This window comes from Pelodiscus sinensis, chromosome 23, assembly GCF_052426305.1.
Source record: "Pelodiscus sinensis isolate ZL-2025 chromosome 23, ASM5242630v1, whole genome shotgun sequence".
NCBI classification, from domain to species: Eukaryota; Metazoa; Chordata; order Testudines; family Trionychidae; genus Pelodiscus; species Pelodiscus sinensis.
In genome coordinates this window covers 816,247-843,329 of record NC_143074.1, presented here as the reverse complement: position 1 = coordinate 843,329, position 27,083 = coordinate 816,247, and the positions used below count along the sequence as shown (strand labels likewise).

General features: G+C 50.3%; 1 protein-coding gene across 12 annotated transcripts in view; it reads left to right on the top strand.

The window, feature by feature from the left end:
* The window catches only part of EXD3 (exonuclease 3'-5' domain containing 3), a 347,824-nt gene that overhangs the window by 214,714 nt on the left and 106,027 nt on the right, over positions 1-27,083 (top strand). The window contains exon 20 of one of the 12 annotated variants that reach the window (XM_075905833.2): positions 901-1,488. The exons of the other annotated variants lie outside the window; for them this stretch is intronic. Coding sequence (XP_075761948.2) covers positions 901-924 — 24 coding nt within the window. The 3' untranslated portion in view covers positions 925-1,488. Of the gene's footprint in view, positions 1-900; positions 1,489-27,083 lie in introns of those variants that run through there. 12 annotated transcript variants of the gene reach the window in all.

The following is a 27,083-nucleotide window of genomic DNA, read 5'->3' as shown; positions in this document are numbered from 1 at the left end:
GTCATCTGGGCTGATGTGATGGCTGCCCTACTAAAGCCTCCCCCAAACCTAGTTTCCCCAGTTGCAAAGGGAGCCTTGGCTCCCTCCTGGCCACTTGTGGGAATCCCTCCCCTTTTCCTCTCCCCGTTGCCCTGCGCCGGTGCAGGCAGATGGTTCAAATTGCAGCTGTGCGCAGGGAGCCTCGGGCGCTGAACGGTAGCACACCTAGCATCCTTTTCGCCACGTCTCTCCCTTCACGCCCTTCTTGGTGCTGAACCCCGGAAAGAGGCGGGCACCCCCTTCACATCGCTCCCGATGCCCACCTGCGTGTGGGAGAAGGGGATCCAGACTAGCACAGCCCCTTTGATTCTCAGTTTATAAAATCTGCCCCCCGAAGCCTTTATTCCAACCTCCAGTCATTGTGCGGTGCAGTCTCCACAGCGGGATCAGGCGCTCCGACTTCCATGGCCTTGCCCAGAGCGAATAGATACTCAGGGGCTGGAGCCATAGGCCTTGCAGACTTAATGTGTGAAACTAGGCCCTCAAATAGCATGGCCATTATCTTCCTCGCCTGTCGGAATCTCTTTCTAGGTGTTTCCTTGGTCACGTTTTCTCAGCCTTTGGTAAGAAATGGCTTTGTCCATTGCATGCAGCAAGTTGCCCAGCACTAGCTGCTGCAAGGCAACACAGTCTGGTGACTAGAGCTGGGTCTTAAGGGCTCTGGACCCAGATTTATCATTGACTGGGGGAGATTCACGCTCTGTGCCTCAGTTTCCCCAACTCTAAAATGGGTGTCAGACAGTTTCCTTTTTACTATTGTGATAATTCACTTTTATCCAGAGCCTTAAAATCTTTGGTTAAAAGACGCTGCCCATGGGTGTAGCACATTGCGGTTATTCATTGCATGCATTTTACATCCAGGTTATTGCAGTTCTTTTCGTGTAACTCCGAAGTCGTTTCCAAGAAGCCCAGGGACTTGGCGTTTCATTCTCGTGCTGGTATCCCACACACAAGGGTGAAGAAAATAAAGCAGGCTCTGGACACACTGAACCCTCATTCTATGGCTTCATCTAGCAAAGGGCCCGTATCAGTCTCAATGGCACGAAAGCCCCACAGCCCATGAAATCCCCAGGTCAGTGTGGAAAGGACCAGACTTTTGTCTGAAATGTGTTAAATGTGAGTGTGGGAGGGGCTGCAGGCAGCCCAAGGCACTGTGTTGTTTCTCTCCCTTTCAAAGCAGAAGTCTCAGGTTCACAGGAATTTATAACCTTTCCCTCTGCTCATCCATGACATGCTGTAAACACGGGGGCGCATTGCCACGACCAGCCTGTGCAGTCAGCCTCTTCTAGGTGGGCAGGACACTGAGGCAGGGACATGCCCTTTTGGCGCAGCTGCTGGGCGTGGCCTCAGTGGGCAGGTGGCAGTTTTCTTCCCCCAGTATCACAGCAGGCAGTGTCCTGATGGCTGCTGGGGCAAGTAACCAGAGGAGAACCGGGCGGGGGGGGTTGCAGCTCTGTTGGCTGCTTTGTGGTGCTGGAGTGAGGCTCCGGATCTAGCCCAAAGACTGTTGATCTTGCTCAGTTGCCCAAAGGCAACACCATGGACGCTCCCAGTCCCAAGTCTCTTGGGGGGTGCCCCAAACTCCGCTGGCTCCTGAGCATGTCCCCCAAGGGGAGCGTAGATCGGGGCTGCCCGAAAAGGGGCTGTTAGAGAAGCCAGAACTGGACTCTGAGCGCAGCGGCCTGGCAGCGTGTGTTGTGTGAGGCAGGATTCTCACGCTATAAATATAGAGTCTATGATAAGGGAAGGAAAAAACCCAGCATGGAAATATTCCTCCTGTAAGAGAAATAATTGCACTGCTGCTATAAATATATGTTCATATTGCTCCTCCCTTGGTCTCTAGTGTGATGGGAGAGAGTCCACTGCCCTCCGGAAATACCCAGGCTTTCAGAGGGGCCATGTCTTGTGTCTACCAGGGATGGAGGGAGCAAAGGAGGTGGCCCCTTCGCTGGTATTTCCCGCTCCTCTGTGCGATCCTCCTCCTCTCTTTCCAGGCAGTGGAACCTGGGTACCCCGTGGGGAGGGGTGCGCAGTGGGAAAGGAAGGGATCTGTTGTGTTCTCACCAGTCCTAGCCCTGCCTGTGCACAGAGCCCAGGATGGCTTCGTTCAGGACAAGCACAGACTCGCGTGATGTCTGATCCACCCCTGACAAACCTGGGCCTGGTCTTCCTCTCTTGATTTCCACTTGCGCCGTGCAGTGCTCTCCGGGCCTCGTGGGGAGGGTGGCGCAGAGGCTGGGAATGGGCGACGGGAGGATCACGTGAGGATTCCCTGTTCTGCTCCCTCCCTCTGGGGCACCTGGCACTGGCCACTGTTGGCCAACAGGACACTGGCCTAGAGGGACCTTTGGTCTGACCTGATGTGGCCATTCACCGGGGGACTCTGCAAAGTTGAGACAGTGACTGTGTTGGAGAGTAACCTGCTCACCGTTTCTCAGCTTCCCATCCCTCAGTGGGAAGCCAGCAGAGTTTTCTGCTAACCCCTAATCCATTCTTCTTTTAAACAGAGTGAACAGTGAGGGGAGATGCAGGGCTGACAGCCCCCAGGCTTCCAGGCCTCTGTTCATTCACATGGCACGGGCAGTAGCCGTTCCGGCTTCCCCAGCAGTGTGCAGCAACATGCCTTCTCCCTGACCCAGAGGGTGAGAGGAAAGCCCATGAGCTGAGCTTCCTTGCTTGGTCTGTTGAGACAGTCCGTGCAGACAGTGCTGGGGGTGTTAACTATCGGTTAATTGAATAGGCAAATAACCGCACGAATTCCCATCGGTTACTCGACTATTCTGTAGTCCCCAGGGGTGGGGCCGGCAGCCAGTGCGCTCTGGCCCCACGCCTGAGGAGCCCTGCTGCTCCGCGATGCTGGCTCCGAGATAGCAGCAGCAGCACAGGGTGCCAGGTGGGATCTGGTCTGCGAAGGAAGCCAGTTTAAAAACCAGCTCCCCTCGCAGACCAGCTGACTCAGGCAGCAGCGTGGGGTGGCAGCAGCCCCTGTCTTGAAGTGGGGGGGGGGGCACTGAGCTCCCAGACCCGGCGCGAGCCAGGACTGAGCCGGGTTGGCCAGCCTGCTAAATGTTTACTGGGGGTGGGAGATGCATGTAGTCTATAGCATCAACCTATAAGCTTTGCTAGACAGTGGCGACACAAAGGAGGGCTTTGCTGTGAGATGCAGTGTGTGTTTGTAGGACCCGTTGTGTTATGCTGCTGGCACACAGTGGACGAGGCAGAAGAGCCACCTGGTGTAGTTCCCATTAACCGCTGCCCCGATAATGGGAACAGGGTAAACAGAATGCCTGCCCGCTTTCTGGGAAGGGCTTGGGGATTGGTTTATGAGGAAAACGTGCTGGGTGAATGAGTGAGTACCTTGTATCAACTGTAGCAGCAGGCCTGCAAGTTTCCTTCTGGCCTCTGAGCAGCACGTGGTGACTTCTGCTCCGAGGTGGAGCATTCCGATATGCCCTGGCTGAATTTGTCTAATGTCCCACCGGTGCAGAGTAGGGTGGTGGGAAGGAGGGGGGGATTTTTGCAGAAAGGAAAGGGAAAAGCTGCCTCCTCGTTTTTCCAGCCCAGACCCTCTCCCCTTTCTATTGCTGGGAAAGACAGGCTTCAGCCCAGCTCAAGGTTACGTCCCTTTGCTGCCTGGCCCGGGTTCAAAAAGCATGGGAGAAAGCTAGACACAATGACAAATATGTCAAACGTGCAGTCACTTCCTCTTGGGCCTCCGGGGTTTTTCTGCAAGTGGACGAGGGGTGTGTGGAAAAGGGTTAATGGGTTCAAACAGGAACCGGGCTGTATGGTGAAACTTCCAAAAAGCAAGATTCTGGGGTTTTGTGTGTCTAAGATGAAAAAAAAAATCCATTCTTAGATTTCCACCTGTTCTTCTACTCAGTAGAAATCAGTTGTTTTCTGTGGAGAATCTGCTTTGAATAGTGCTGGATTTTGTCACTTTAGGACTTATTGAACCTTTCTCTAGTTTTGTTTTCCGGTACATTCGTTATCACTCTGAGAGACAGGAGACTAATCAGAGCTTTCAGTTTTTGAATCACAACAGGGGAAAAAGGGAACCAACTTTCCCGAGTAGTTTGGTAGAGAGCGTTTCCTGTCACTCACCGCCAACAGGAACCGCTGACTACATGGATGGCCATGTAAAGCCCATTGGCATGTCTGCTTCGTTGCTAGGGGCAGTTCACGTTTGGGATCCATTCGCTGTTTCCTGCAACAGGCTTTAGTTTTATGTAGCTCCCCTTTTCCTCTGACGTGAGACTCATCTGTCGTAATTTAATCTTCTGGGGCCACACAAGACTAATGTGACCCAGGCTGTGTCTGCTCTGCGGGGAACTGTGTGCCACTGTGCATGCACAGAATTTATGTCTCCCGCAGATTCTTTTGCAAAAAAAGTAACTTTTTGGCAGACAAGTAAAGGGATTCCACAAGAGCAATTGTTTCGGATGCCCAGGGCAGCTGGCAGAGAGGTAAATTGCTATGGGGCAGGGGGCAGGAATGGGGAAGACCCACCTGATGGCTTCTATCCTGTGCTGGGCTCAGCTGGCGGGTCTGGGGAGGACAGGACTTCCTCTTCCCATGCACGACATCTGGGGCCAGAGAAGTGCTTGTGGCCTCTTCCTGGCTGAGGAATCTGCTGGGCAGGGCAGCTGGCTGGGAGCTGCCCAGGTAAGTGATTCCTAGCCAGAGCCTGCCTCTGGCACCCCAAGTCCTCCCTCCCTCAACTCTCTGCTCCCCCTCTTGCACCCTTACTCCACATAACCCAAAACCTCTGCACCCCCAATTCCCCACCCCCAGTCACAACCCAAATCCCTGCACCCACTCTGCACTCCTGCAAATGCAGGGAGCCAGACAGTAATGCAAAATCTCGCCAACACACATGCCATGGGGAAGACGTAAAGCCAGAACCCTTCCCCGTCTGCTGATAAGTTTTGATCATTGGCTGGACTCAGTCACATCTGGTATAACAGTGTCACTTTCAGAACATCCTGTGGAGTTAAAATGTGGGTGCTGATAATGAATAGCTGCTGTGGGAATGCTTCCCGCAGATACAGGCCTTCCTAGCAAGAAGATGGGGGGCTAAAGTTCTTTTGCCCTGGGGTAACCTTGGCCCCTTGGCAGAGCACTTGGAGCCCAGGTAAAGCAGGGTTGATTTCAGTGAGATCTCCCTGTGTAATGTCCCTTTGATCTGATGTGATGCAGTGCGTTTCCTGGCCCAGTGGTTCTCGTCCGGTCGTTAAGGCTGCTTGGCAGCTGAGCAGAGAGGAAGGCTGGAAGTAAACATGGCATCTTGGCGCGGTCGCTGGGAAAGCTGGTGAGGAGCTGCATGGGCTTGCCGTCGTCAAAGCCTTCTCGTTTCCTTGCCTCTCAGACACAGCTTCCTGCCAGGGAGCACACGCTGCTGAGCTCTGCTGCTGGCAGCCTTGCTTTCCCTGGGCTGGCCTGGCCTGTGCTTGATGTTCTTTATCTTCCTTGTCTCTGGCAGGGTTTTCCAGGGGTCCCAAGTGAATTGGAGCTCCAGCTCCTATTGAATTGCAGAGGCCCCTTGGAAAATCTCAGCTCGTATTAGTATAAACAAAAAGGTTGCAAGGATTAGCCCTTAAATCCCCCCCAGCAAGTGACCACGAGGTGCCCAGCTCTGGAGGGCGCAGTCTGCCCTCCCCAGACCAAGCGTTGGTTTCAAGCCTGATGGTTCGCTCTGCATCATTTTGTGGCCTGCATGGTTCTGCTTGTGTTTGGTTTCTAATGTCCATGTTTCTCAGCTCTCTGGTCTCCTCCCATCTGAGACTGATTCTTGCTGTGAGCTATTCCTTGGAATGGGGCAGCTTCTTGCCTGGACTCAGAATAACATTAGAAGGAAATTAATTTCCTTGCGGGGGGGCTACTGGGGAGAAGCCATCACCGGTTCCGATGCAGCCCGGTGCAGCGGCGCTAACAGTGCGTGAGGCTTGCCGGGCTAACAGGCAAAAGAAGCACCAACAGGCTTTACCCCATCTTGTCGCCCTTCCATGGGTCTGTCCCCATGACAAGGGGACAGAAGCAGCCCTGGCCTGCAGCGTGGTGATGCCTGTGGTCGATTTGTACACGTGGTGCCTATCACGACTGGGCCAAGAGCCCTGTTCCTCTGAGCAGTCCCGTCCCATCATTGAGGGTTTGTTCTATTCTGGCTCTAAACTGGGACTGTTTCTAGGGTCCTGAACGTGCCTCTCCGGAGAACGGCCAGCTGGCAAGGGACTGTCAGGTGCCCTGTGAGCTGTAGCAGGCGGAGCAGCCACAGCCATGGATGCAGGACAGGTTGGGATCCACCACTGCGGTCTCGGTCCAGTCCGAGTGCTGCTTGTAGCTGCGTGCATGCAGCTGGTGCCTCAGGAGAGCGGCCAGTTCTGAAGCAGAAGTACCGAGAGTGGCTGATCCCTGTGGTTTTCCAGCAGTCTGCTCAAACCGGAATCTCTAGCTTTGAGTTGTCCCAAAGTGCAGCCTTACCTGGGTCTGTGTCTGAGGCCCACCTGATAGGCCCCTGTCAGCCGACGATCAGGGCAGTGAGTCCCTTATGACCGGCTGAAGTTCTTTTAAATTGTGCTTGGTTCTGTTACAGCAACTGAAGGAGTCAGGTTAAAGCTTAAACAGTTACTATTTTATTGTTACAGGGTAAACTTAGTTGTTAAATGCTACTGCTGTGTTACAGATAACACAGCCACTACAAAGGACAGGACAGAAATTACACTAAGAAGTCACTTACAGGTACCATGAAGCCCTTTTGGTTCTCTGAGCTCTTATTAAATGCATGCAAATAGACACCTAGCAGGTATATATTCTCACCCCTGCATTCCAGACTTGGCGTGGCCAGCGTCTTTCTCTCAATCCCTCGGGAAGAAGTAGGACGAGGTTGGGCGTCCCACAGACCTCGGGAGACAATCAATACCTGCCAGCAGGTATAGATGATTGGAGCTCCAATGGGGTGGGCTACTAAACCCTCTTTATACCCCTTGGGTCACGTAGGCTTCTTCCTGGTCTCAAGTGGCCAATTAGGAAAAATGGCTTTGAACACCAAGTTTCCCACAAAGGGTGCAAAGCATAATTCACACCTGGGAAAATGCAGACAATGGGCACCTCTGGTATGTGATGGGCGAAGATTCCTCTTCTGGGACAGTGCAGGCGTGTCAATTACTGGTACTAGCCATCAGGCCGGCGGGAGGCCCCGGGTCGTGAGCTAGGCCATTTACTGTCTGGTTTCTGTTTATGGTAGAGTCAGGGACAGGCAGCACACCTGCGTTCCCAGGGCATCAAAGGCTGACTGCCTTTCTCTTGCTCTCTGGCAGGGGGAGGGGGGGGCGGAAACCAAGATGGGGTTCGTGTCTGGCTACAGCCCCTCAAGTGCCAGCCAAGTGTGTTTTGCTGGGACTCTTGCCAGGCATCTCAAATTGAAACGAACCTCTGGAGACATTTGCAAAAGCAGCGAGGAGTCCGGTGGCACCTTATAGACTAACCGAAGTGTTGGAGCAGAAGCTTTCGTGGGCAAAGACCCACTTCGTCAGATGCGTGTCAGTTAGTCTATAAGGTGCCTGTAGCCAGACAGGAACCCCCCCCTTGTAACATCCATTTTTGCTTGCCTGGAGCATACAGGGCACACAGAGCAGAAGGCCCAGGCTGTGTGATCGTGAATGGCTGTAAACAGAGATATGCCAATTGCTGACCAAGAGGCTGCAGAGGAGTGCCCTTGACTTAATCCCATATTGATACGAACACACATCCATCCGCGGGGGGAGGAATCTCTTGCCCAGTAAAAAAATGTCTAGTACTCACAATTTAGTTCTCTCTCTTGCAAGTGTAAATTAACTTGAAACTTGCTTGTAAGAACTGGCGCCACAAAACGGACCAGTATAATTCAGCATCTTAGATAAGAAAGAGGATACGGGCCCCCAGGGGTATAAAGATGGGTCCAGCAGCACATTTACTTTGAGCATCAATCTACCATCTATCTGCTGGTCAGGTTAGGTGTTTGATCTCCCGAGGTTCCAAGGGGACACCCACCTCATATTCGTCTTTCCTAGGAATTGAGGGACCGGCCCTGGCCTGACACGCTGGAGTCGAGAGGCACAGAAGGGGGTAAAAATTGTACCTGGATGTGGTCCTTTGTCTTAAGTGTACACATAGACTTAGAGCTCTTTAAAGATTAAGCTGTCACTTGGTACCATTATTTCTATTTTCTATCTTTATTTTCTTTGTAACATTTTTTTAAATAGCTGTATTTGCTAACAGTTAAGAAAGAGAGCAATAGCCATTGTAACCATATGCTTTTATAAGCTTTTTTAATAAACCTGTAACTGTTTAAGTTTTTAACCTGACTCCTTCAGTTGCTGTAACAGAACCAAGCACAATTTAAAAGAACTTCAGCCGGTCATAAGGGTATAGGAAGAGCTTGGGCGTTTGGATCTGTGTCACATCCAGGTGACAGGTCCGTTGGGGCACCTCTCAGTCTTTCCCAGGCTGCCCGCTGCGAAGTGATTTTTGTATCCTAGCAGCTAAAATCTGAGGTGTAATAAGCTCTTCCTATAAATAAGGGGCGTCTGTTGGCCTGCTGGCTACCCTTTGCGACGGGACCCCAGTCCTTGCAGTAAAGACACGGACGTTAAACCTTTTCTCGGAAACACACACACACACACACACACACACTGCCCTGACCGTCGGCTGACAGTGCCACGGGACTCCTCTCTGCTTTTGCAGATTCAGACTGACACGGCTACCCCTCTGATTCTGGAGACATTTGTTTTTCATCAGAGTGCACTAAGCTTGTCTACTGACTGCTCATGAAAGGCTGCACAGGTCTCTGCCAGGCAGCCTCCTCCGTGTTGCAACGCGCCCACGTTTGCATGGATTCGCATGGCTCCGTGCTTCCTAACGACTTAGCTGCATCTGGCTTTGCCACCTGGAATGGCAGACAGTGGAGTGACCAGCACTCAGCAGACAGGTTTCTGTGTGATCCATTTGATAGGAGAGGAGCGTGTGTGTCTGTGTGTGTTTATGGGGTGGGTGTTCTACTGTGAAGGGAGAAATGACAAGTGTTGAAGGAGCTCGTAGGCCTCTGGATTTCGGTTCCTTTCTGCTCATCCATGTTTCAGCAGCCAGTTAGCGGGAAAGCATCTCTTAACAGGAGTGGTGAGCGGGCCTATTGCTGGGCTGAGTCCCTCTCATCCTCATCACACATTTCCTTACACATGTCCCCCTGATCACAGAGCCCTGGGATTAGGGGAATCCGGCGAATGCAGCTGTAGTGTGAACACTGGTCCAAAATGTACTTGCCTTGCACATTGATTACTGTGCCAAATGTTTACAGGAATCTAAATTCCCTTCTTAGCTAATCATCAGTGTCAACCCTTCGCCTATAGTAATGCCTGGGCCTCCTCTGGCACTTTCCATCCAAGGACCTCAAAGCACTTTCCTAACGTCAGTTCATCATCACTCACAAGCCCCCTGTGAAGCATGTGATTCTGTATTTTAGAATGTGGGAAACTGAGGCACGTGCCTGTTAAATGATCTGCGATCACACACCAGGTCTTGAGCAGAGCCAGGAGTATGCCTGGGATCTCTTTCTTATTGCCATGCTGTACCCAGTAGGCAAGAGCTGTTTACTCTATTGCTTTGTGTAATCATCCCAATCAGAATAATATCTTGGCAGACATCCCAGTTATTCCCCACCAATGCTTGTGACTTCTGCCTAGGAGTGCTGTAGAATAACTCTTGCTCCGCTGACACACTTATTTAGGGTCAAACTCCCAGAAGACCAGTAAGATGGGGTACTCCTCACTGAACTGCAAGGGGAAACGCACAGCTCTAGGTTGCTCACAAAGTAACGTTTTGCTAACAGGCAGAGAGCTTGGGAGGTGAGGCTGGAGGAACATGTCCTGCCCATGAAGTTGACCCTGGAATGAAAATGTTGGAAGAGAATGGGTGGATTAAGGAATTTCTGCAAGTATCAAGGCAGGGGGGAGAGATGGCTCAGTGGTTTGAGCATTGGCCTGCTAAACCTAGGGTGGTGAGTTCAATCCTTGAGGGAGCCACTTAGGGAGCTGGGGCAAATCTGTCAGGGATGGTGCTTGGTCCTGTCATGAGGGCAGGGGACTGGATTCAATGACTTCCCAAGTCCCTTCCAGCTCTGTGAGGTAGGTATATCTCTCTGTATATACAATAAGGATTCCAAGCCCCCCCCCCCCCCCCCCCACTGTGCCTTGGAGGAGTCATCCAACCAAGATTATTTCTTTCCCACTGGTGATGCCAAGACTGGGGGACAATGCTGACCAATGTCTCCTGTTGCCATAAAGCACGCTTCAATGCCTACAGCCATGTGTCTGCACCACTGTGCTGTTGGTATGTGTCTCCTGTCATTTGGAGCAAGGGCATTCCTAGACTGACCCCATTCCATTTAATTCTGGGAGACGGGGCTTTCTGCTGCACTGCAGCCATGGGAATGGTGCAGAAAATGGTCTCTATTGACTGGCAAACAAAGGACGTGAAAATGATGTGTGCTTGTCACCAGCAGAAAGGAAACCCACCATCCATCCAACACAGGCTACTTCTCCTGATGATTATCCCTTTGGGGTAAGCTGTCAACATATGGACGATAGCAGTTCTGGTTACGTTTGCACCCTGACTTGGGTCTCTCCCACTGGCGCTGCTGAGCCAGGAGATGTAAGACTGTGACCATGAACAGAGGCTGCCCAGTAGGCACTGGGAGATAGGGAAAGGTTGGGGTGCAGTGCTGAGGCTACGTGTGAGTGAATAACACAGCTGTGTGATCTATGGCTTGTCAGGCAAGGCTCCCCAATCGCCTGTAGGAACACCGGTGGCCACTGGAATACCGTCACCCTTATTGTTTAAACAGAGAACTTGAAAAGACGGCCTTTCCTCCTGCTTCGAAGGCTGGTTTTGCTCCGGTATGTCAGTATATGCTCCTGGAATGTGCCCCTCCGAAGACGGAACAGCCCTCAGCCCTCTGCCTCTTGCTCTGTTGGCTTGTTCTTGCTTCAGTGGGAGTTTGGAAGCTCTCCCGATATCTGCCATGCAGCCAGCCGGTGTCTATTTCACAAACCTCTTCCCCTCTGAGGTCCTTGGTGCTGACGATTTGCTACAGCCCTATTCCCAGGCACTGGCCAGAACCTCCGTCACATGCAGGGAATGAGGGATGGGCTTGCTGATCTAGCTTCTCATTATAAGGAGAAGGAAGCAGCAGAGACTTGAAATTTCTGACTAGCTTCCAAGGGGACTCCCATCCCCTCCAAGGCATGGCTCAGCTTCCCACTGGAGGCTGGATGCTTTCCAAGGGCTGGGATGGTTTATGGCTTCTTCTGAAGCACACTCTTTCCTTTTCTCCCCTTTGCTGCAAATCCTCCAGTGGAGCAAAACACCGAGTCCTGGGGTCCCATTTCGCAGCTTCTGGCCAAGCACTGTCGCATGGTGGCATTATAAGCTGGGGACACATCAGTTGGAAGTAACGGAGGAGGAGGACGACCTCGGAGTCATGGTTGATTATAAAATGACTATGAGCCGCCATTGTGACATGGCCGTGAAAAAGGCTAATACGATCTTGGGATGTATTAGGCGAGGTATTTCCAGTAGGGATAAGGAGGTGGTAGTGCCATTATACAAAGCATTGGTGAGACCCCGTTTGGAATACTGTGTGCATTTCTGGTCTCCCATGTTTAAGAAGGATGAATTCAAACTGGAACAGGTACAAAGAAGGGCCGCTAGGATGATCCGAGGAATGGAAAACCTGTCTTATGAAAGGAGACTCCAGGAGCTTGGCTTGTTTACCTTAACCAAAAGAAGGCCGAGGGGGGACATGATTGCTCTCTTTAAATATATTAGAGGGATAAATGCCAGGGAGGGAGAGGAATTATTTAAGTTTAATACCAATGTGGACACAAGAACAAATGGATATAAGCTGGCTAGTAGGAAGTTTAGACTTGAGATTAGACGAAGGTTTCTAACCATTAGAGGAGTGAGGTTCTGGAACGGCCTTCCAAGGGAAGTAGTGGGGGCAAAAGATCTATCTGGTTTCAAGATTAAACTAGATGGGTTTATGAAGGGGATGGTTTGATGAGATAACATGATCTTGGTAACTAATTGACCATTGATTATCAGTGGGAATAGGTCAATGGAGGGATGATAGGAGTTACTATAGAGAACTTTCTGGGTGTCTGGCTGGTGAGTCTTGCCCACATGCTCAGGGTTTAGCTGATCGCCATATTTGGGGTCGGGAAGGAATTTTCCTCCAGGGTAGATTGGCAGAGGCCCTGGAGGTTTTTCGCCTTCCTCTGTAGCATTGGGCACAGATCACAGCTGGAGGATTCTCTGCATCTTGGGTCTTCAAAGTATTTGAAGGCTTCAATATCTGAGATATAGGAGAGAGGATTATTCTGGGAGGGGTGGGTGAGATTCTGTGGCCTGCACTGTGCAGGGGGTCAGACTAGATGATCATAATGGTCCCTTCTGACCTTAAAGTCTATGAGTCTATGAGGTGACTAATCAGCTCCTGTGTTGCAGTCGATGGCAGTGAATTCCGCACGGGGTTCCAGGAGTGACCTGCAGAATTACCAGGGCCCGAGTCCTGGTACCCGCTCTCTGAAGTGTGGGACCATCTGGCGCCCTCTGTCCTGCAGTGGTTCTTGTGTTAGCTTGGGCAGTTGGCCCTTTGCACTCCCTTCCTCCAGACCAGTCATGCTGTGCCAGGACAAAGTCCTGCGCACGCTCTGGGGAGCTTCCGGATCTGCTTTGCCTTCTGTCCTTCTATGCCCAGGGTTTGTGGATGGGTCCTATTGGTGCCTCAAGGACAGTTTCTTTCTCTGCATTGCGTAGCCAGGTGAAACCCCAAAGCGCTGAGACTAGTTACTGCACGGGAGAAATGAGTCTAAATGCCAAGTCCCATTTAACCCCATGAAGCTGATCTCTCCCTGCAGACTGAATGGGTGGAGCCAGAGAGCAGAGCCATGGCCACACTGACCTGTACATCCGGGAGGGAGCAGGCGTGGAGGGATGCAGGGTTAGTAGGCAGCAGGAGAGAGGCAGAGGGGATTGGGTTCATGCGTGTCATCACTACATCCTAACTAATGGAGAATGACATCTACATGCTGTCTTTAACTGTACTTCTGTGAGTCAGGAACTTGTGATATTTAGCATGTGAAACCCCTGCGACATCTCTCTCCCACCAGGAGAATACAGGTGCATAGCAATGGGCCTGGACTGCAGCCCCTGATGGCTGCAGAGAGTTTCACATTTCCTTTTGCCTTCTCTCGTAAATCAGAGTCTGGTGCGTGAGTCCACGTTTGCTGCATGCCCCTGTGGAGTTCTGCAGTCTCAGAGGGCACCAGCACCTTTCTGTGAACTTGTGCAGTGCTGAGACTGGAAGCGCTTTGAGACAGCCACCAACTTTTTGTTTGGTGTCTGTACCGTGCTCAGCACAATGGGTTCCTGACCTAGGGCTGGGGCTGCCAAGAATTACGTAACACACATAATGAATATGAATAATCTCTCAGGGTATGTCTACACTACAAAGTTAGTTCGAACTAACTTTCATAGGCGCTACACTAGCGTTCCGTTAGTTCGAATTTAATTCGAACTAACGGAGCGCTTAGTTCGAACTAGGTAATCCTCATTCCACGAGGATTAAGCCTAGTTCAAACTAGCTAGTTCGAATTAAGGGGTGTGTAGCCCTTTAATTCGAACTAGTGGGAGGCTAGCCCTTCCCAGGTTTCCCTGGTGGCCACTCTGGCCAACATCAAGGAAACTCGTCTGCCCCCCTCCCGGCCCCGGAGCCCTTAAAGGGGCACGGGCTGGCTACGGTGCCCGTGCCAGGTGCAAGCCTGCCAGCACCCAGCCAGCAGACCCTGCACCTCGCACGGATCGAGCCACCCACCCGATGCCCCCCAGCCCTCCCCCTCTTCCCGGGACCAGGCTGGTGGCTCCCGGGAGCTTGCCCGGGACCGCAAGAGGCGGGCACCCGCCTGGGCTAGTGCGGACATCGTGGACCTCGTCCACGATCTCCGCACTAGGCACAGGAAAGTGGCCGGCTTGGGCAGGAGAGCTGCCAGCCTGGCCACCCAGGAGCAGGTGTGCAAGAGAATCAAGGGGGTCCTCCAACCCTGAGCTTACAGTGGCCATCCTGGGTCAGACCAAAGGTCCATCTAGCCCAGTAGCCTGTCTGCCGACAGCGGCCAACCCTAGGGACCCTGGAGGGGATGGACCGAAGACAGTGACCAAGCCATTTGTCTCGTGCCATCCCTCTCCAGCCTTTCACAAACCTTGGGCAGGGACACCACTCCTACCCCCTGGCTAATAGCACTCCATGGACCCAACCTCCATGACTTGATCTCACTTCCCTTTAAACTCTGTTCCAGTTCTAGCCTTCACAGCCTCCTGCAGCAAGGAGTTCCACTGGTTGACTCTTTGCTTTGTGAAGAACAACTTTCTGTTACTAGTTTGAAGCCTGCTACCCATTCCTTTCCTTTGGTGTCCTCTAGTCCTTCTTTATGGGAACTAATGAAGAACTTTTCTATATGCACCGTCTCCACCCAACTCCTGCTTTTAGAGACCTCTATCCTGTCCCCCCTCCGTCTCCTCTTTTCTAAGATGAAAAGTCCCAGTCTCTTTAGCCTCTCTTCATATGGGACCTGTTCCCAACCCCTGATCATTTTAGTTGCCCTCTCCTCTCCCAGCCTCTCTCTTCCCCTCTCCCACCTCTTTTTCCCAGTCTCCCCGAGTTTTGTTCAATAAAGACAGATTCCATTTTGGAAGACACGTTATCTTTATTTTGTACATCAAGAAGAGGGGCTAGGGAAGGGTAAGTGGAAGGAGGTGAGGGAGGAATGGGGCACGAGCCCCCGACGGGGAGTACTGGGCTGGCTCTGTGGGCTTCTGGGGGTGGAAGCTCTCCTGCAGCCCCCCAATTGCCCCTTCTCCCCAGATGGCAGCTTGCGGCAAGTGCAGCCGGGCTGATGGCCGAGTGCTGTGATGTGCCCAGTGTGGGCACTCAGGGCACTTCAAGCCAGGACTGCTTTGCAAGCAGGGCACCCCTGAGAACTGTCTGTCCGGGGTGAGGGTCGGGACCCTTTAAGCACAGCCCTCGGCTAGCCTGAGACAGCATCTCCACGCTCTAAGTCCTAATCTGATGCCCTGCTGGCACTGCTTCCGGCCATCCTTAACCCCAGTTCAGGGTCCACTTAATGTGGATGCGCTAGTTCGAATTAGCAAAACGCTAATTCAAACTAGTTTTTAGTTCTAGATGCGTTAGTTCGAATTAGCGCTGTAGTGTAGACGTACCCTTAGAGAATCTGCCCTGAATGTTGTATTGAACACTGCTTTTGTAATTTGCTTAATTTATAGCAGTGTGCGCCAAACCCCCAGCAGCTCCCCGAGCTGCCAGAATATGGGAGAAAATTGACGGTTTGATCTTTTACTTTTACCATGAATGATCCCATAAGGAATTATTTTGGTGTTGCGACACAGTGGATCTCTTAATGATGCTGAATGGTGAGAGAATCTGCTGATTAAGATGTTCAAGTGGATTAAATGTACAGACACCTACGGGTGACAGCGCGGGAGTGTTAGGTTTGAGTCATGCCATTCTGCATGAATGTCACAGCTCACGGCAGCCAGCTTTGATGGGAACAAAGTCGACATAATTAGGGGAGCAAGACTTATTTTTAGTGCCGTGTAGTGCTTCTTCCTTAAAACAGTGAAGGGTCAGTGACCTGGCAGCCTCTGATCTAAGAGTGTTGTTAACCCAAGTTCAGCTCCTTGTTCCAAAACATAAAATTAGTGCTTGATTGCCTGCAGAAAAAAGTATTTGGAAACCTCCAGAGTCCCTTTTATCTGCTGTGGGAGATATGAAGCTTTTTAATATCAAATGTATCATTGTTTTGTGTAAATAAGAACAGATATTAGTGGTGTTTGGATCCTTTCCTATCTAAGGTACTGGTGAAAAAACAGTCCCTTGCTAGTAAAATGATTGTAAAGTAGCCCATTCATCACCAGCCACTGTAAAATATTTTTTCAATCTGTTCCTGTTTAAGCAGCGTGATATCAAGGGAATAATTGCTGTTTGGATTTGATCCCAGAAGAAAACTCATTCCATTCTTTCTTATCGGGTCCTTCCCTACTGAGTTAGATACCCACTGGGTACTTTATCTCCCTCTTCAGTGCTGGCCTCTAATTACTATTTAAACAGCTCATTAGAAAACCTTCTCTAAAGTGTGATAGCTGAGGCTGGAAATAATTTAAGGATTATGCTGCTGCACTGCTGCTCCCCTACAGAATGGTCACTTCCCCTTGTGGATGTAAAGAAGGGAGTATAGCCTTCCATGTGCCGTGGCTCACACACAGTTGTGACGTCTCATTCTGCGGAAGTTGGGTCAGAGGCACCTACTGAAACCTGGGTTCCTTGTCTAAAAGCCACTCTTAACTGTTCTGGTTGCATCATGGCATGACTCCAGGATATGCTGGAAATAGACTAGGACTCTCGCTACCAGTTCAGCCCTTGCCATGCGTAACAAACCATTTCAGCAGCTGGAAAGCATTGCACAGTTATGCTTACGGTCTAGAGAAGATTAGAGACCATAGCAATCCCATTTGAAAGAAATAATGACACACATGGGAAGTGTTTTATACTAATTTGGTGCTGGTGAAATGTTCATGACTGCAGACCATGCGGGCGCACTCGATCTCTAGAACAGGGAGAGTACTGGCAGGGTCAGTGCCGTGGTAATAAAGGAAAGGATGTGTCCTGTCTCTGTTTTTGCAAATTCTGGCATCTTGTCAGTTTCAACCAAGAGTCACTCTTTGGCATTGTTCTTTTGCAGGGCTTTTTTAAATCAGGAAATCCATGAATGTTTAATAAATATCATTGCAAAGAGCAAGCTAGCTAGCAAGCGTATGTGTATGCACTGTGGAATGTTGTATGGGCTTGGCAGAATTAGATCCTGCAAATATTTCCACAACATTCATAGCATTTTAAGGAATGTTTTTCTTTTCCTGCCAACTTGAAACCATAAAATGAGAAACCCAGAAATTGGATACTCTGCCCCCTACGTAAGGCAGCGGTTTCATTAGCCCTTTACATGGTGTAACGGAGGGTTTGTCCACATGGCTGCATTCAGGAAAATTAATCCAAATTAAGGTGTGAATTTGAAGAGTTTTGTTACCCTCACTAAATCCCAGTGTGGATGTTGCTGTTCAAAATTAAAGGGGCCCTAATTCAGTTTATTTAATGTTTGTTGGAAGTTAACTTTAATGCACTTTAATTCATCCACTTCAAATTGAGACCTTTAGTTAATATGGGTTAATTTTCCTGGTTTTCCACATGTACTCTGGCCTGGAAGTATCTGTTCCCCAAGGGAATTTGCAGCTGGACCATGAAGACTGAAAACAATCTACGGAACAGCTACAGCATGGGCAGCTGCTCTGCAAGATTCCCTGCAGTACTTCATCAGTATGCCTAACCCTGACCTTTTTATCATCCATTTAGTGAGCATGGTGGAATTGCCACAAACATCAAATTTGCGACTGTTGTGTTGGACCCACCAGTTACCATAGCTACTAGTGTAAGGACGTAAATAGCCATTTAAAAAGTTAACTGGTTGAACAATATAATTGCAATCACTTAACTGGTTAACCGTGTGGCTGAGGTCTGGCCAGCCCCCCACAGGTGGGGGGGGCACTCCAGACAGCTGGGGTCCCACCATGCCATGGGCAGGGGGCTGCTCCCCTGCCCAGCCCTCTGGTTAAGTGGTTACCAGGTAACCTGGCCAGTATAAGGCTACTGCTCCCTGGGTAACTGCTTACATCCCTAACTAGTACTAACCTGCCACAGTGTGCCTTAAAATAATAAGCTATAGCTATATCCACACTTTTATGGGCTATAGTGGTGGCTGCACTAAGGGAGTACGTCTAAACTACATGCCTCTGTCGGCAGAGGCATGTCGATTTGTTTGTTCAGCAAAGGCAAATGAAGCTGCGATTTAAATGATCGCGGCTTCATTTACATTTACATGGCTGCCGCGCTGAGCCGACAAACAGCTGATCAGCTGTTTGTCGGCTTGCGCGCTAGTCTGGACGTTCCCCCTGTCGACATCAAAGCCCTTTGTCGGCAGCCCCGGTAAACCTCATTCCACGAGGAATAACGGGGCTGCCGACAAAGGGCTTTGATGTCGACAGGGGGAACATCCAGACTAGCGCGCGAGCCGACAAACAGCTGATCAGCTGTTTGTCGGCTCAGCGCGGCAGCCATGTAAATGTAAATGAAGCCGCGATCATTTAAATCGCAGCTTTATTTGCCTTTGCTGATCTGTCTAATCTACATGCCTCTGCCGACAGAGGCATGTAGTCTAGACACAGCCAGGGAGTGTGTGGATTTGTCTATATCTGTTTGCAAACTAGTGATGCCAAAATTGCGGTATAAAGTTTTTTGCAATCTCACTTTTGCAATTCATCATTAAATGAATAAATCCCTATCTCTTTCCCAGCCTAGATTTGCTGTACATGTTGACACCCTTGTAATGAGCAGAAAAGAGACATGTCTTCAAGTGGCAAAGGAAAATAAGCAGCGCCACTCTGGAAATCAGAGGCTTCTCCAAAACAAAGGATTTAGATCTAGAGCTTAATTGCTGCTGTTTCTTTGGAGCAGGGGAAGAGCCATGATGTGCTTCAGCACATGTGCTGTGTTTTTATGTACACCCATGTAGTAAGCACATTTGAGCGCTGGCATCTGATGAAGTGGGTTTTTCCCACGAAAGCTCATGATCCTATATCTCTGATTCAGGGGGTAGCCAAGTTAGTCTGTACAGGATAAACTTAACAATCAGCAAATAGTCTGGTAGCACTTTAAAGATTAATGAAGAAGTGGGTTGTGCCCACAAAAGTTCATGATCCCATCTACAGGTTTTGTTAGTGTTTAAAGTGCTACCAGACCGTTTGCTGTTTGTTAAGTTTAGGTCTATGATTGTTAGTCTCTAAGGCGCCACGGCAGTACTCATCAGTTAGACAAATAACTCTCCACAAAGCAAAAAAGAAGCTAAGGGCATCTGCAAACCTAGGTGGCAGGGACTGGCACCCATTGGCATGCCTGCCAGCAGCGGCACACGAGGCGGGAGCTCAGCCCAGCTCCCCCACCCCGTGTGGCAGGGAGCCAGTGCAGTGGCTCGAGCCTCAGCCGCACAGCTGCAGGCTGGAGCACCAGCTCTGTCTTCCTGCTGGGGGTGAGTAGTGGGAGAGGCGTGTGCGCATCCCTGGGGCTGCCTCCTGCATTGGGAGGGGGCAGGGCTCGATCTGCTCTGCAGATCCAGGGTAGGGTGGCCGGCACACGTGGCATGCTGGGGCCCAGGCTGTGCCATGCTGCTTCCCATGGGTTGTGCGCAGGCGCAAGGAGCCCCTTCCCCATGCCTCACAGCATCTGGCCGGGCTGGAGCCAGCCCTGGGCAGCCCAGCCCTGGAGCTGCAGGCAAAGGGCTGGGCTGGGCAAGGAAGAGACTCTGCCCCTCCCCCCGCCCCAGTGCGGCTGCCCTGCTGGTGAGTGCACTGGGAGCACAGAGAGGTGGGGTTGAGGGGTGAAAGAGGGTGCTGGGGCACGATGGGAGGGGACAGGGGTTGCACTGAGGGGCATGGGGCGATGCAGGGGATCAGGCTGGGGGGATCATGGGGCTGAGGGGAGTGAGGCTGGAGCAGAGGGAAAATGTGTGGGGCTGCCACTTCTGGCCTCGTGCAGGCTGGGGGCCGGCAGTCCTGCGTAGGTCTGGAAGCAGCCCCTACCTGCAGTGTGGGGGGGGTGCTGCTCCAGCCTGCCCCTGTTTAATCAGTTAAATGTAACTTGTTAGCAAATTGAACAGGATTGTACATCCCTCTTGCTAAATACCGGCCTTATCCGATCCACATGCTCCTCCGCACCCATTGGCTTCCCCCAGCCTTTACATTAAAAATTGCTCTATGGCCTATTTCATTTTAAGTGCCAGCAGCCTGATTCCCTTTTGGCCCATCTTTCCTGCTCAGGCTCCCCCTTCCCCTACAGTTTCCCCAGTTCCTAATAAATCTAAACCCTTCCTCCCCACATCTGCACATTGAGGCCCTGCCATTTCGCCTGGCCCTGCGTGTGGAACTGCATTCCACCAGGGTTGTGTGGAATGAAACTAAATGTACCTGTCAGAGCTAGAAGCAATGGTGTTTGTTACACGCCCAGGCCTTTCAGCTAGGGATGCCCAGTTAGGACTCTTTCCTAGCCCCGTGAATCCAGAATGGAAGGGATCCTGGTTAATACGGGGAAGAGTGAGACAAAATTGTTAATAAAGAGCACACCCAGCACACTGAATGTGACACATCCAAGTTGTCTGATGTCCCGTCCTGTGTTTCTTAGTGAGACAGAAATTGACATGAATGGCAAGTACCAAAGCGATACACATTGCTGTGCCAGCTGAAAGCATTCTATTTACTGCGCGGTGGCCAAGAATAGCAGTGGTGCCCATTACATGCCTCATTTCTCAAGACTTAACATAAGCCCTGCTGGTTAAATGTGGCCCATGCCCTTCGGTCCCTCAAGGAGGATGACAGTGCATACAGCGTGCAGGTGAGATTTTTAGATGGAGGCTTAGCCTCTAATGGAGAGCAAGGCCCATTTAGCATCTCTTGTCACCTGGATACTAGTGAAATGGTAAAACTTCCATTGACTTCAGTGGAGATGCGTTAGGCCAATACTGCATTTTGGAAAACTCCCCTAAATGATTTTCCTGTCATTTTGATCCTTTATTATTTCTGTCTTATAAGGACAAACATCTTCTATGCAGTCTGGTTTGGGCCCTCTGCTCCCCGGTTTGTGGCACTGAGAATTCCTGCCTTTTAGATGAAATCCACCAAAAGCGACGTGGTTGCTGCTCAGGTTTCACAACCCCAAGTGCCCTGTGATCTGACAGTGCTCATTTGCATTCTGTGTTGCCCGCTGGGAGGTGAAGACCCAAGGGGATTATACAAGGCTTGAAGGCAGTTTTAGCCAAGAAAGGCAGTGGTGGGATTAAGAAAAATCTCACACTCTACTGTTAATGGGAAATGTCTGAAATAGGTGATTGTCCAGTGGGCCTGTGTCCCTTAGCACCAGCGTCACAGTGCCTCTGGCATATGGGGAGCCACTTAAAAGCATGCAGCAAAGGCAGGGCAGGCTGTTGAGTTAGAAATCACCAGAGCTGGTTAAAATGTGTCCATCAAAACAAAGGCTGCTCCAGGTGTCTTCCACTGAGGCCACGCGCACGTGTGCCACACAGCCCGAGGTGGAGACTCTTTGAAAGGAGTGTCCATTGACCTATGCCCTCCTCGTGTTTCCACCCCATGGCCTGAGCGCTCTCCTTCACTTGCTCTGATCTGTACACATTGCAGAGATTGCCTTTGGTGCACTGTGGGTTCCTATGTTTTCAGTAAGATGCAAGCGTTTAGCAGGGTTTTTCTTGTTCCAGTCCCTGCCTCAGGGAACCCTGCTCCATCCTCCTAGTAGCCAAAGGAGAATTAGCTTCTCACTAGAACTCCAGGCTTCATGAATGGCATGCCCTTTCCCATTCCTTCTTGTCAGTGACTGCCCCAGGGTGTCACGCATCGTGGCTGGTGTCATATGTGCCCCTTGTAGTAGGAAGACATAACGCCTGAATCAGAAGCCCTGGTGTCAGGGGCCTGGCGTGAGGCAGGACCTGCCCACAGAATCGGGCAAGCGCAGGGCTGATAGTGCAGCTACACGCATTCCTAACAAGTGCTGGGCACAGTCACTCGCCACACCCTCCCCCGATAGCGAACACATTCCAGAGCTTTCCAATAGCAAAGATGGTACAAGGCCAACGTGAACACACTCACCCCTCCTAACAGACACCGTCAAGGTGACCATACGAAATAGAGACACTCCCGTCAAACCAACTTGCGCAAGGTGCTGTCGGGGCAGTGTCTAACTCACTCAGAAGGGCACAGGGCACATGGAGGTATCTCAGAGGGTTTGGCTTTGTTCAGCCAAGGGGGAAATGGAAAGTCCCGCCATTCGCTGAGCTGCGTCCATTGTCACAGGCCCCCCATCTAAGTATTCTCCCAGAGTCTGCCAGATGCTGTTCCCATGCCTCATCGACAACAATCCTGGCTGGTGCCTTCATCCCTTGATGGATCTCCTGCTACAGCCTTCACCATGGCGTTTACCTTGGGAATGCTGGTACCCCTTGTGACCCAGCCTACTGGCTATACTGGGGAGCATAGGACACGTATGCTAGCGATACCGAGCCCATGCATTCTGCCAGGTCATCACTCCACCATTCCTCTCTGAGGGAACAATCACATCTTCCTGACTTCACAGGAGGAGGACTATGAATGACGCTGCTTGTACTGATGACATTGCATTCTTCATCTCCCAAGGAAGCAGTTGCCACTGTGGTATATCTATACTCTAGGGAGATCTGTAATTCCTCTGCCATCCTGTAAAGGAAATCCTGACTCCATTGATGAGGTACAAGATGATCGGCACAAATTCCTAGATGCCCTGCAAACAACCAGATCCAGTCCAATAGCACTTCCAGTTAATGAAGCAATTGTGGAACCTGTTAGAGCAGTCTGGCATACATCAGCCACACGCATCATTATCCCCAAGGAGCAGAGAAATGCTATTTCATTCCAACCACAGGAATAGCATTTGTTTACCCATCTGGTTGTTCAAGCTGCCATGGAGAGATCTAGACAACCAAACATCTAGATTTCTTGAAGAGAAGTCTTCACATCTGCTAGCCTTCAATTTCAAATACTGAACTATCAAGTGCTACTGACTAAGTAGCTCTGTCTGAACTATTCCACTAGCAGCCAGGCTGGGCAGGGATCCAACACCATGTTCTGCATGTCCCTCGCCTCTGTTTGCCAGAAGCTGAGATGGGTGATCGGATGATTCACTCAGTGATTGCCTGTTGTGTGCATTCCCTCTGAAGCACCTGGCATTTGCTACCGAGTGTCAGCAGACAGGACACTGGGCTAGAAGGATCTTTGGTCTGGCCACTCTGATGATCTTACCTAGATCTCAGATGTATCTGCCTTTGTTGTAATCCACTTGACCCCACTCCCCTCCCAGAGCTGAGAGCAAACCCAGGAGGTGAAGCAATCTCTCTCTTTCTGAAGAGTAGGAACAAAGAATATATCTAAACCAGTGTCCCTGAAATGGCTTGACACAAGATGTCAGAATATGCTATTAGAGCTGAGAGGGTCTAATATTTGTTTGTCTTCTTTTTATATCGAAATTAGATTAAGTATAGGGCACCCGTCAGCTAACTGCTAAATTATCTGCCAGAAAACTAGAGTTTTCAGGTGCCTAAATAGCCCCTGGGAACGAAGGTTAAAGTTCCCCCTCCTCCAGCAAAAGCAATGAACCGTAAAAGAGCGTAACCTTCCTGGGAACATCTTGATTTCTGTGATTTTACATGAGAAGATGGGAGGGCACCTGCCTCATGCAAACCCTTTTAAGGGTGAGGAATGAGGTAATCCTGGTCATTAGTTCTCCCCAGCTACCCCACCCAAGATGACTTCTGGAAACAACTGAGTCTGAACTGGGGGAAGGAAGTGGACCCTGTCTGCTCTGTGAAGAAGATTACTGGAACCACATTCAAGGTGAGATCTTACATGTAACTAGTTTCTTTAGCGTATTAAATGTAACTTGCATGTTTGTTGATTTTGCTCAGTCATTTACTTTGTTCTGTTTGTTCCCTTTTACAACCACTGAAATCCTCTCCAGAAAATCACATTTGTTTAGTAATAAACCCGGGGTAAGTAATTACTACCTGAGGGAGCAGGACCATCAGAGAGCCATTCTATTGTCATGCCCCCATTGATTAGCATTTTCTTGAAGAGCCTAATCAGAACCTTCCAGCCAGTAGGAAAACAGCCCTTGTACTTTGGCATTCACTAACTTTCCCTTCACACCATGGTCCATGTCTCACGTATCAGTGAAAGTTGTATTTCTTGTGGCCGTTACCTCGGCCAACAGCAAAGGTGAGCTGGGTGCCCTGCTGGCAGGTCTCCCACACTCTACTCCTCAAGGATGAGGTTTCTACAGCAGAACATCTCAAAGGATTTCACATAACCCAGCCTACTCACTTCTCTGGTTTCCCCAAAATGGCATGTGTCTAGAAGAGACTGAATTCCTTGGCATATGACATGATCTCAGCCTCTCTCTGCAGAGCACAAAGCCAGACAGAAAATCGTGAGCAGCGTGAGCCCAAGGCAAGGGGGCCGTTTCAGGAGGGCAGAGGGGGGGCTGCAGCTGGGTGTACCAGGACACTGCTTGCTCTTCTTCCCATTCCCCTGACTATCAGGGAGCAACGGGAAAGTACACAGCATGTGTGAATTACTCCTCTGCCCCTCCCTTCCCCACTCCACCCAGGAATGAGAGGAATGCCTGCAAGCTGTGTACTTTCCCCTCGTCCCCTAATAATCAGAGGAATGGGAAGAAGAGCAAGCAGCACCCCCCCTTCCCCCGGGCTCTCTAAATTGATCTCAGACTGTATTCTGTGCTGTTACCAGTCGTATCCTTGTCCTCCTCTGCCTCATGGAGTAAAGGCTTATTCTACAAAAGCCCATTCAACTCAGGGCATCACTTCAGGAAGTACCTTTACTTGACCTTGCAGGGCAGCTACATGGAGTCCCGCTCACACGTTCACGAGATATTATGCTCGAGTGCAGAACTCCACTGCTGACATGTCACTTGGTACAGCAGTCCTGCGACTGTCCCTGCCATCGGCATCCTCCGACATGTCAGCCACCCGCAGCAGAATGCCCCAGGGACTGGCATTCGAAGAAATGAGGAAGTCCTTTGCCTATGGTCAGCGGAGGGCACTTGAGATGTGTGCTCCCTGTCTGTATTTCATTACCTGACGCCATGCTCTGTGGGAGATCTTGCCTGGATCTGTGGGCAGCAAAGGAACTGGGGTTGGCCCACTTTGCTCGGTTTGCCCTCAGATGGAAACATGAGGCAGGCAAGGGTACCACCATAGATCGTTGGACGCTCCTGGCAAGAATTCTCTGGCTCCATGCGCATGGAGTTGCATGCAAGCACCCCCAGCGTAACACAGCTCTTGGGGAACCTCCACTTCCCACAGTGTAAGTTACTTCCTCTTTCTCTGCAAAGCAGCTTTTTGACATGGAGATTGTTGTGGAAAACCCCCTGCTTTTGTCCAAAAATGTGGGTTGCTATAAAAAAAAGCCCCAAAAACCACTAAAACTGAAAAGTACTTCATGTTTCAGTTTTTCAATGATACTTCAAAACATTGTGAGGAAAATATAAACAAAAATGAAAAAATATAATTTTGTCAAAACATTTCAAACAAAAATGATTTCCTGAGCAGTTTTGGGTATCCCACAGCTTTTCTGAGATAAAACCACAGAGCATCATCTTAGACCCTGTTCAGCCCCAGGATTCTCTCAGAAGTACATTTCTGAGGTGATACAGCTATTTATAGTTGAGATTATGTGATAGATTTATTATTCTTTTTATTAGGATCCATTTAAATAAGAAACGAGTAATTTCCGAGGGCTAATTCTACGCCATCAGCATCACAAAACTGTGTTTTGGAGTTTACATCATCAAGAGCGGATCTTTTTCTCCCATTGAACTTACTTCTGTTATTCTTAGGGCAGCTGCCCTGGGGTCACACACAGCTAGAGAAATGAACACTGGGTCTTGTGGAAAACTGGGACCCCAGAGTCCCTCCTATTCTATAGATATAAATGGAATGGAAAGTTGTTTCAAATCAAAGTGCACTGGCCTCTGAGAAATGTTCTCACAGAACCGCCCCTGAGCTTCTTAACTCTTTGCCATTGTACAGAGCTTTGCCGCGGGAAGGGGGCTCTCATACAGCAGTTACAGTACATGCAGAGTGCCAGGCAGAGAGCAGAAGGGCTCCACAGTACAGCTTGCCCTGTTTGTACAGCACGCATGGGATCACTCCTGAACAAGGCCAACCCTCTCATCCCCCCGACGAGGCTTGGATCTCCTCTCCCCCGCCACTGCCTTCAGCAGTCACTCCTGATGTGTGCCAGTGTTACAGAGAGGAGAATCGGGCCCAGTCAGGGCCCTCCCGAGGTACATTGTGCTGAATAAGAAGACAGTCCACCCCCTGGTAGTTTTCTGTGCAAAATGTGACTTGCATTTCCTCTGTCCCTTTGAACCACCGTGCCCTGGGGCAGTTTTCCCTTTTCCTCCCTGTCCGCAGGCCTGCACACAGCTCTGTCTAAGCAAACATGTTTTATTCTTAAGCTGAAAACAATACAGGGAAAACATAAAATCAGTGAAAGAACACATGCTGACAATTGTACCAAAGATCATCCAAAGTCCAGCCAGAGCTTGGGCAGGTGAGCAGTTCTTCAAATCCCACATGTAGATTTTCCATGGATTTCAAGTTCATGAACCCCTTTTCTCATTGCCAAGTTTGGTCCACCCTTTATACATGTAGAGAGCATTGATCCAGAGTTTCCAGGGGCAGTTGATGAATAGAGAATGGGTTTCTCTCCCCGGGTCTCAGCTTCTAAAGGCCTGGCAAGTGCCTCCTTGGAAACTCACGTCCCACTGCGGTCCCAAACAGCTCTTTAAAGTTAATAATTCTTCCCAGAGATGGCGTTAATCACATCTTCCTCCTAAAGAAGTTCCATGCACTCCCACATGAAGATGGAAACATTTGCATTTGTAATGCAGTGAACTCCTAACTCCTTACATTCAATGCAGCAAGACTTAACTTGATCAATATGATCTGTACAGGAGATTGCAGTCAATCCTGGAGCAGTTTCTAAAAGGCCTCCCAGAAAACAGCCCCAATACAGCAGTGTTAGTGTAGTATACGCAGCTCCTCTCAAAGGCAAAGGGATGCAGTGCTAGTGACAGGGTGGATGAGCGCTCGCTTCCCTTCACAGAAGTCTTAGACTCATAAGTCTGGAAGAGCCCGCGAGAGGCAATCTCATATAGTCTCCTTCACTCAAGGCAGGACTAAGTATTAGACCATCCCTGAAAGGTGTTGACTAAC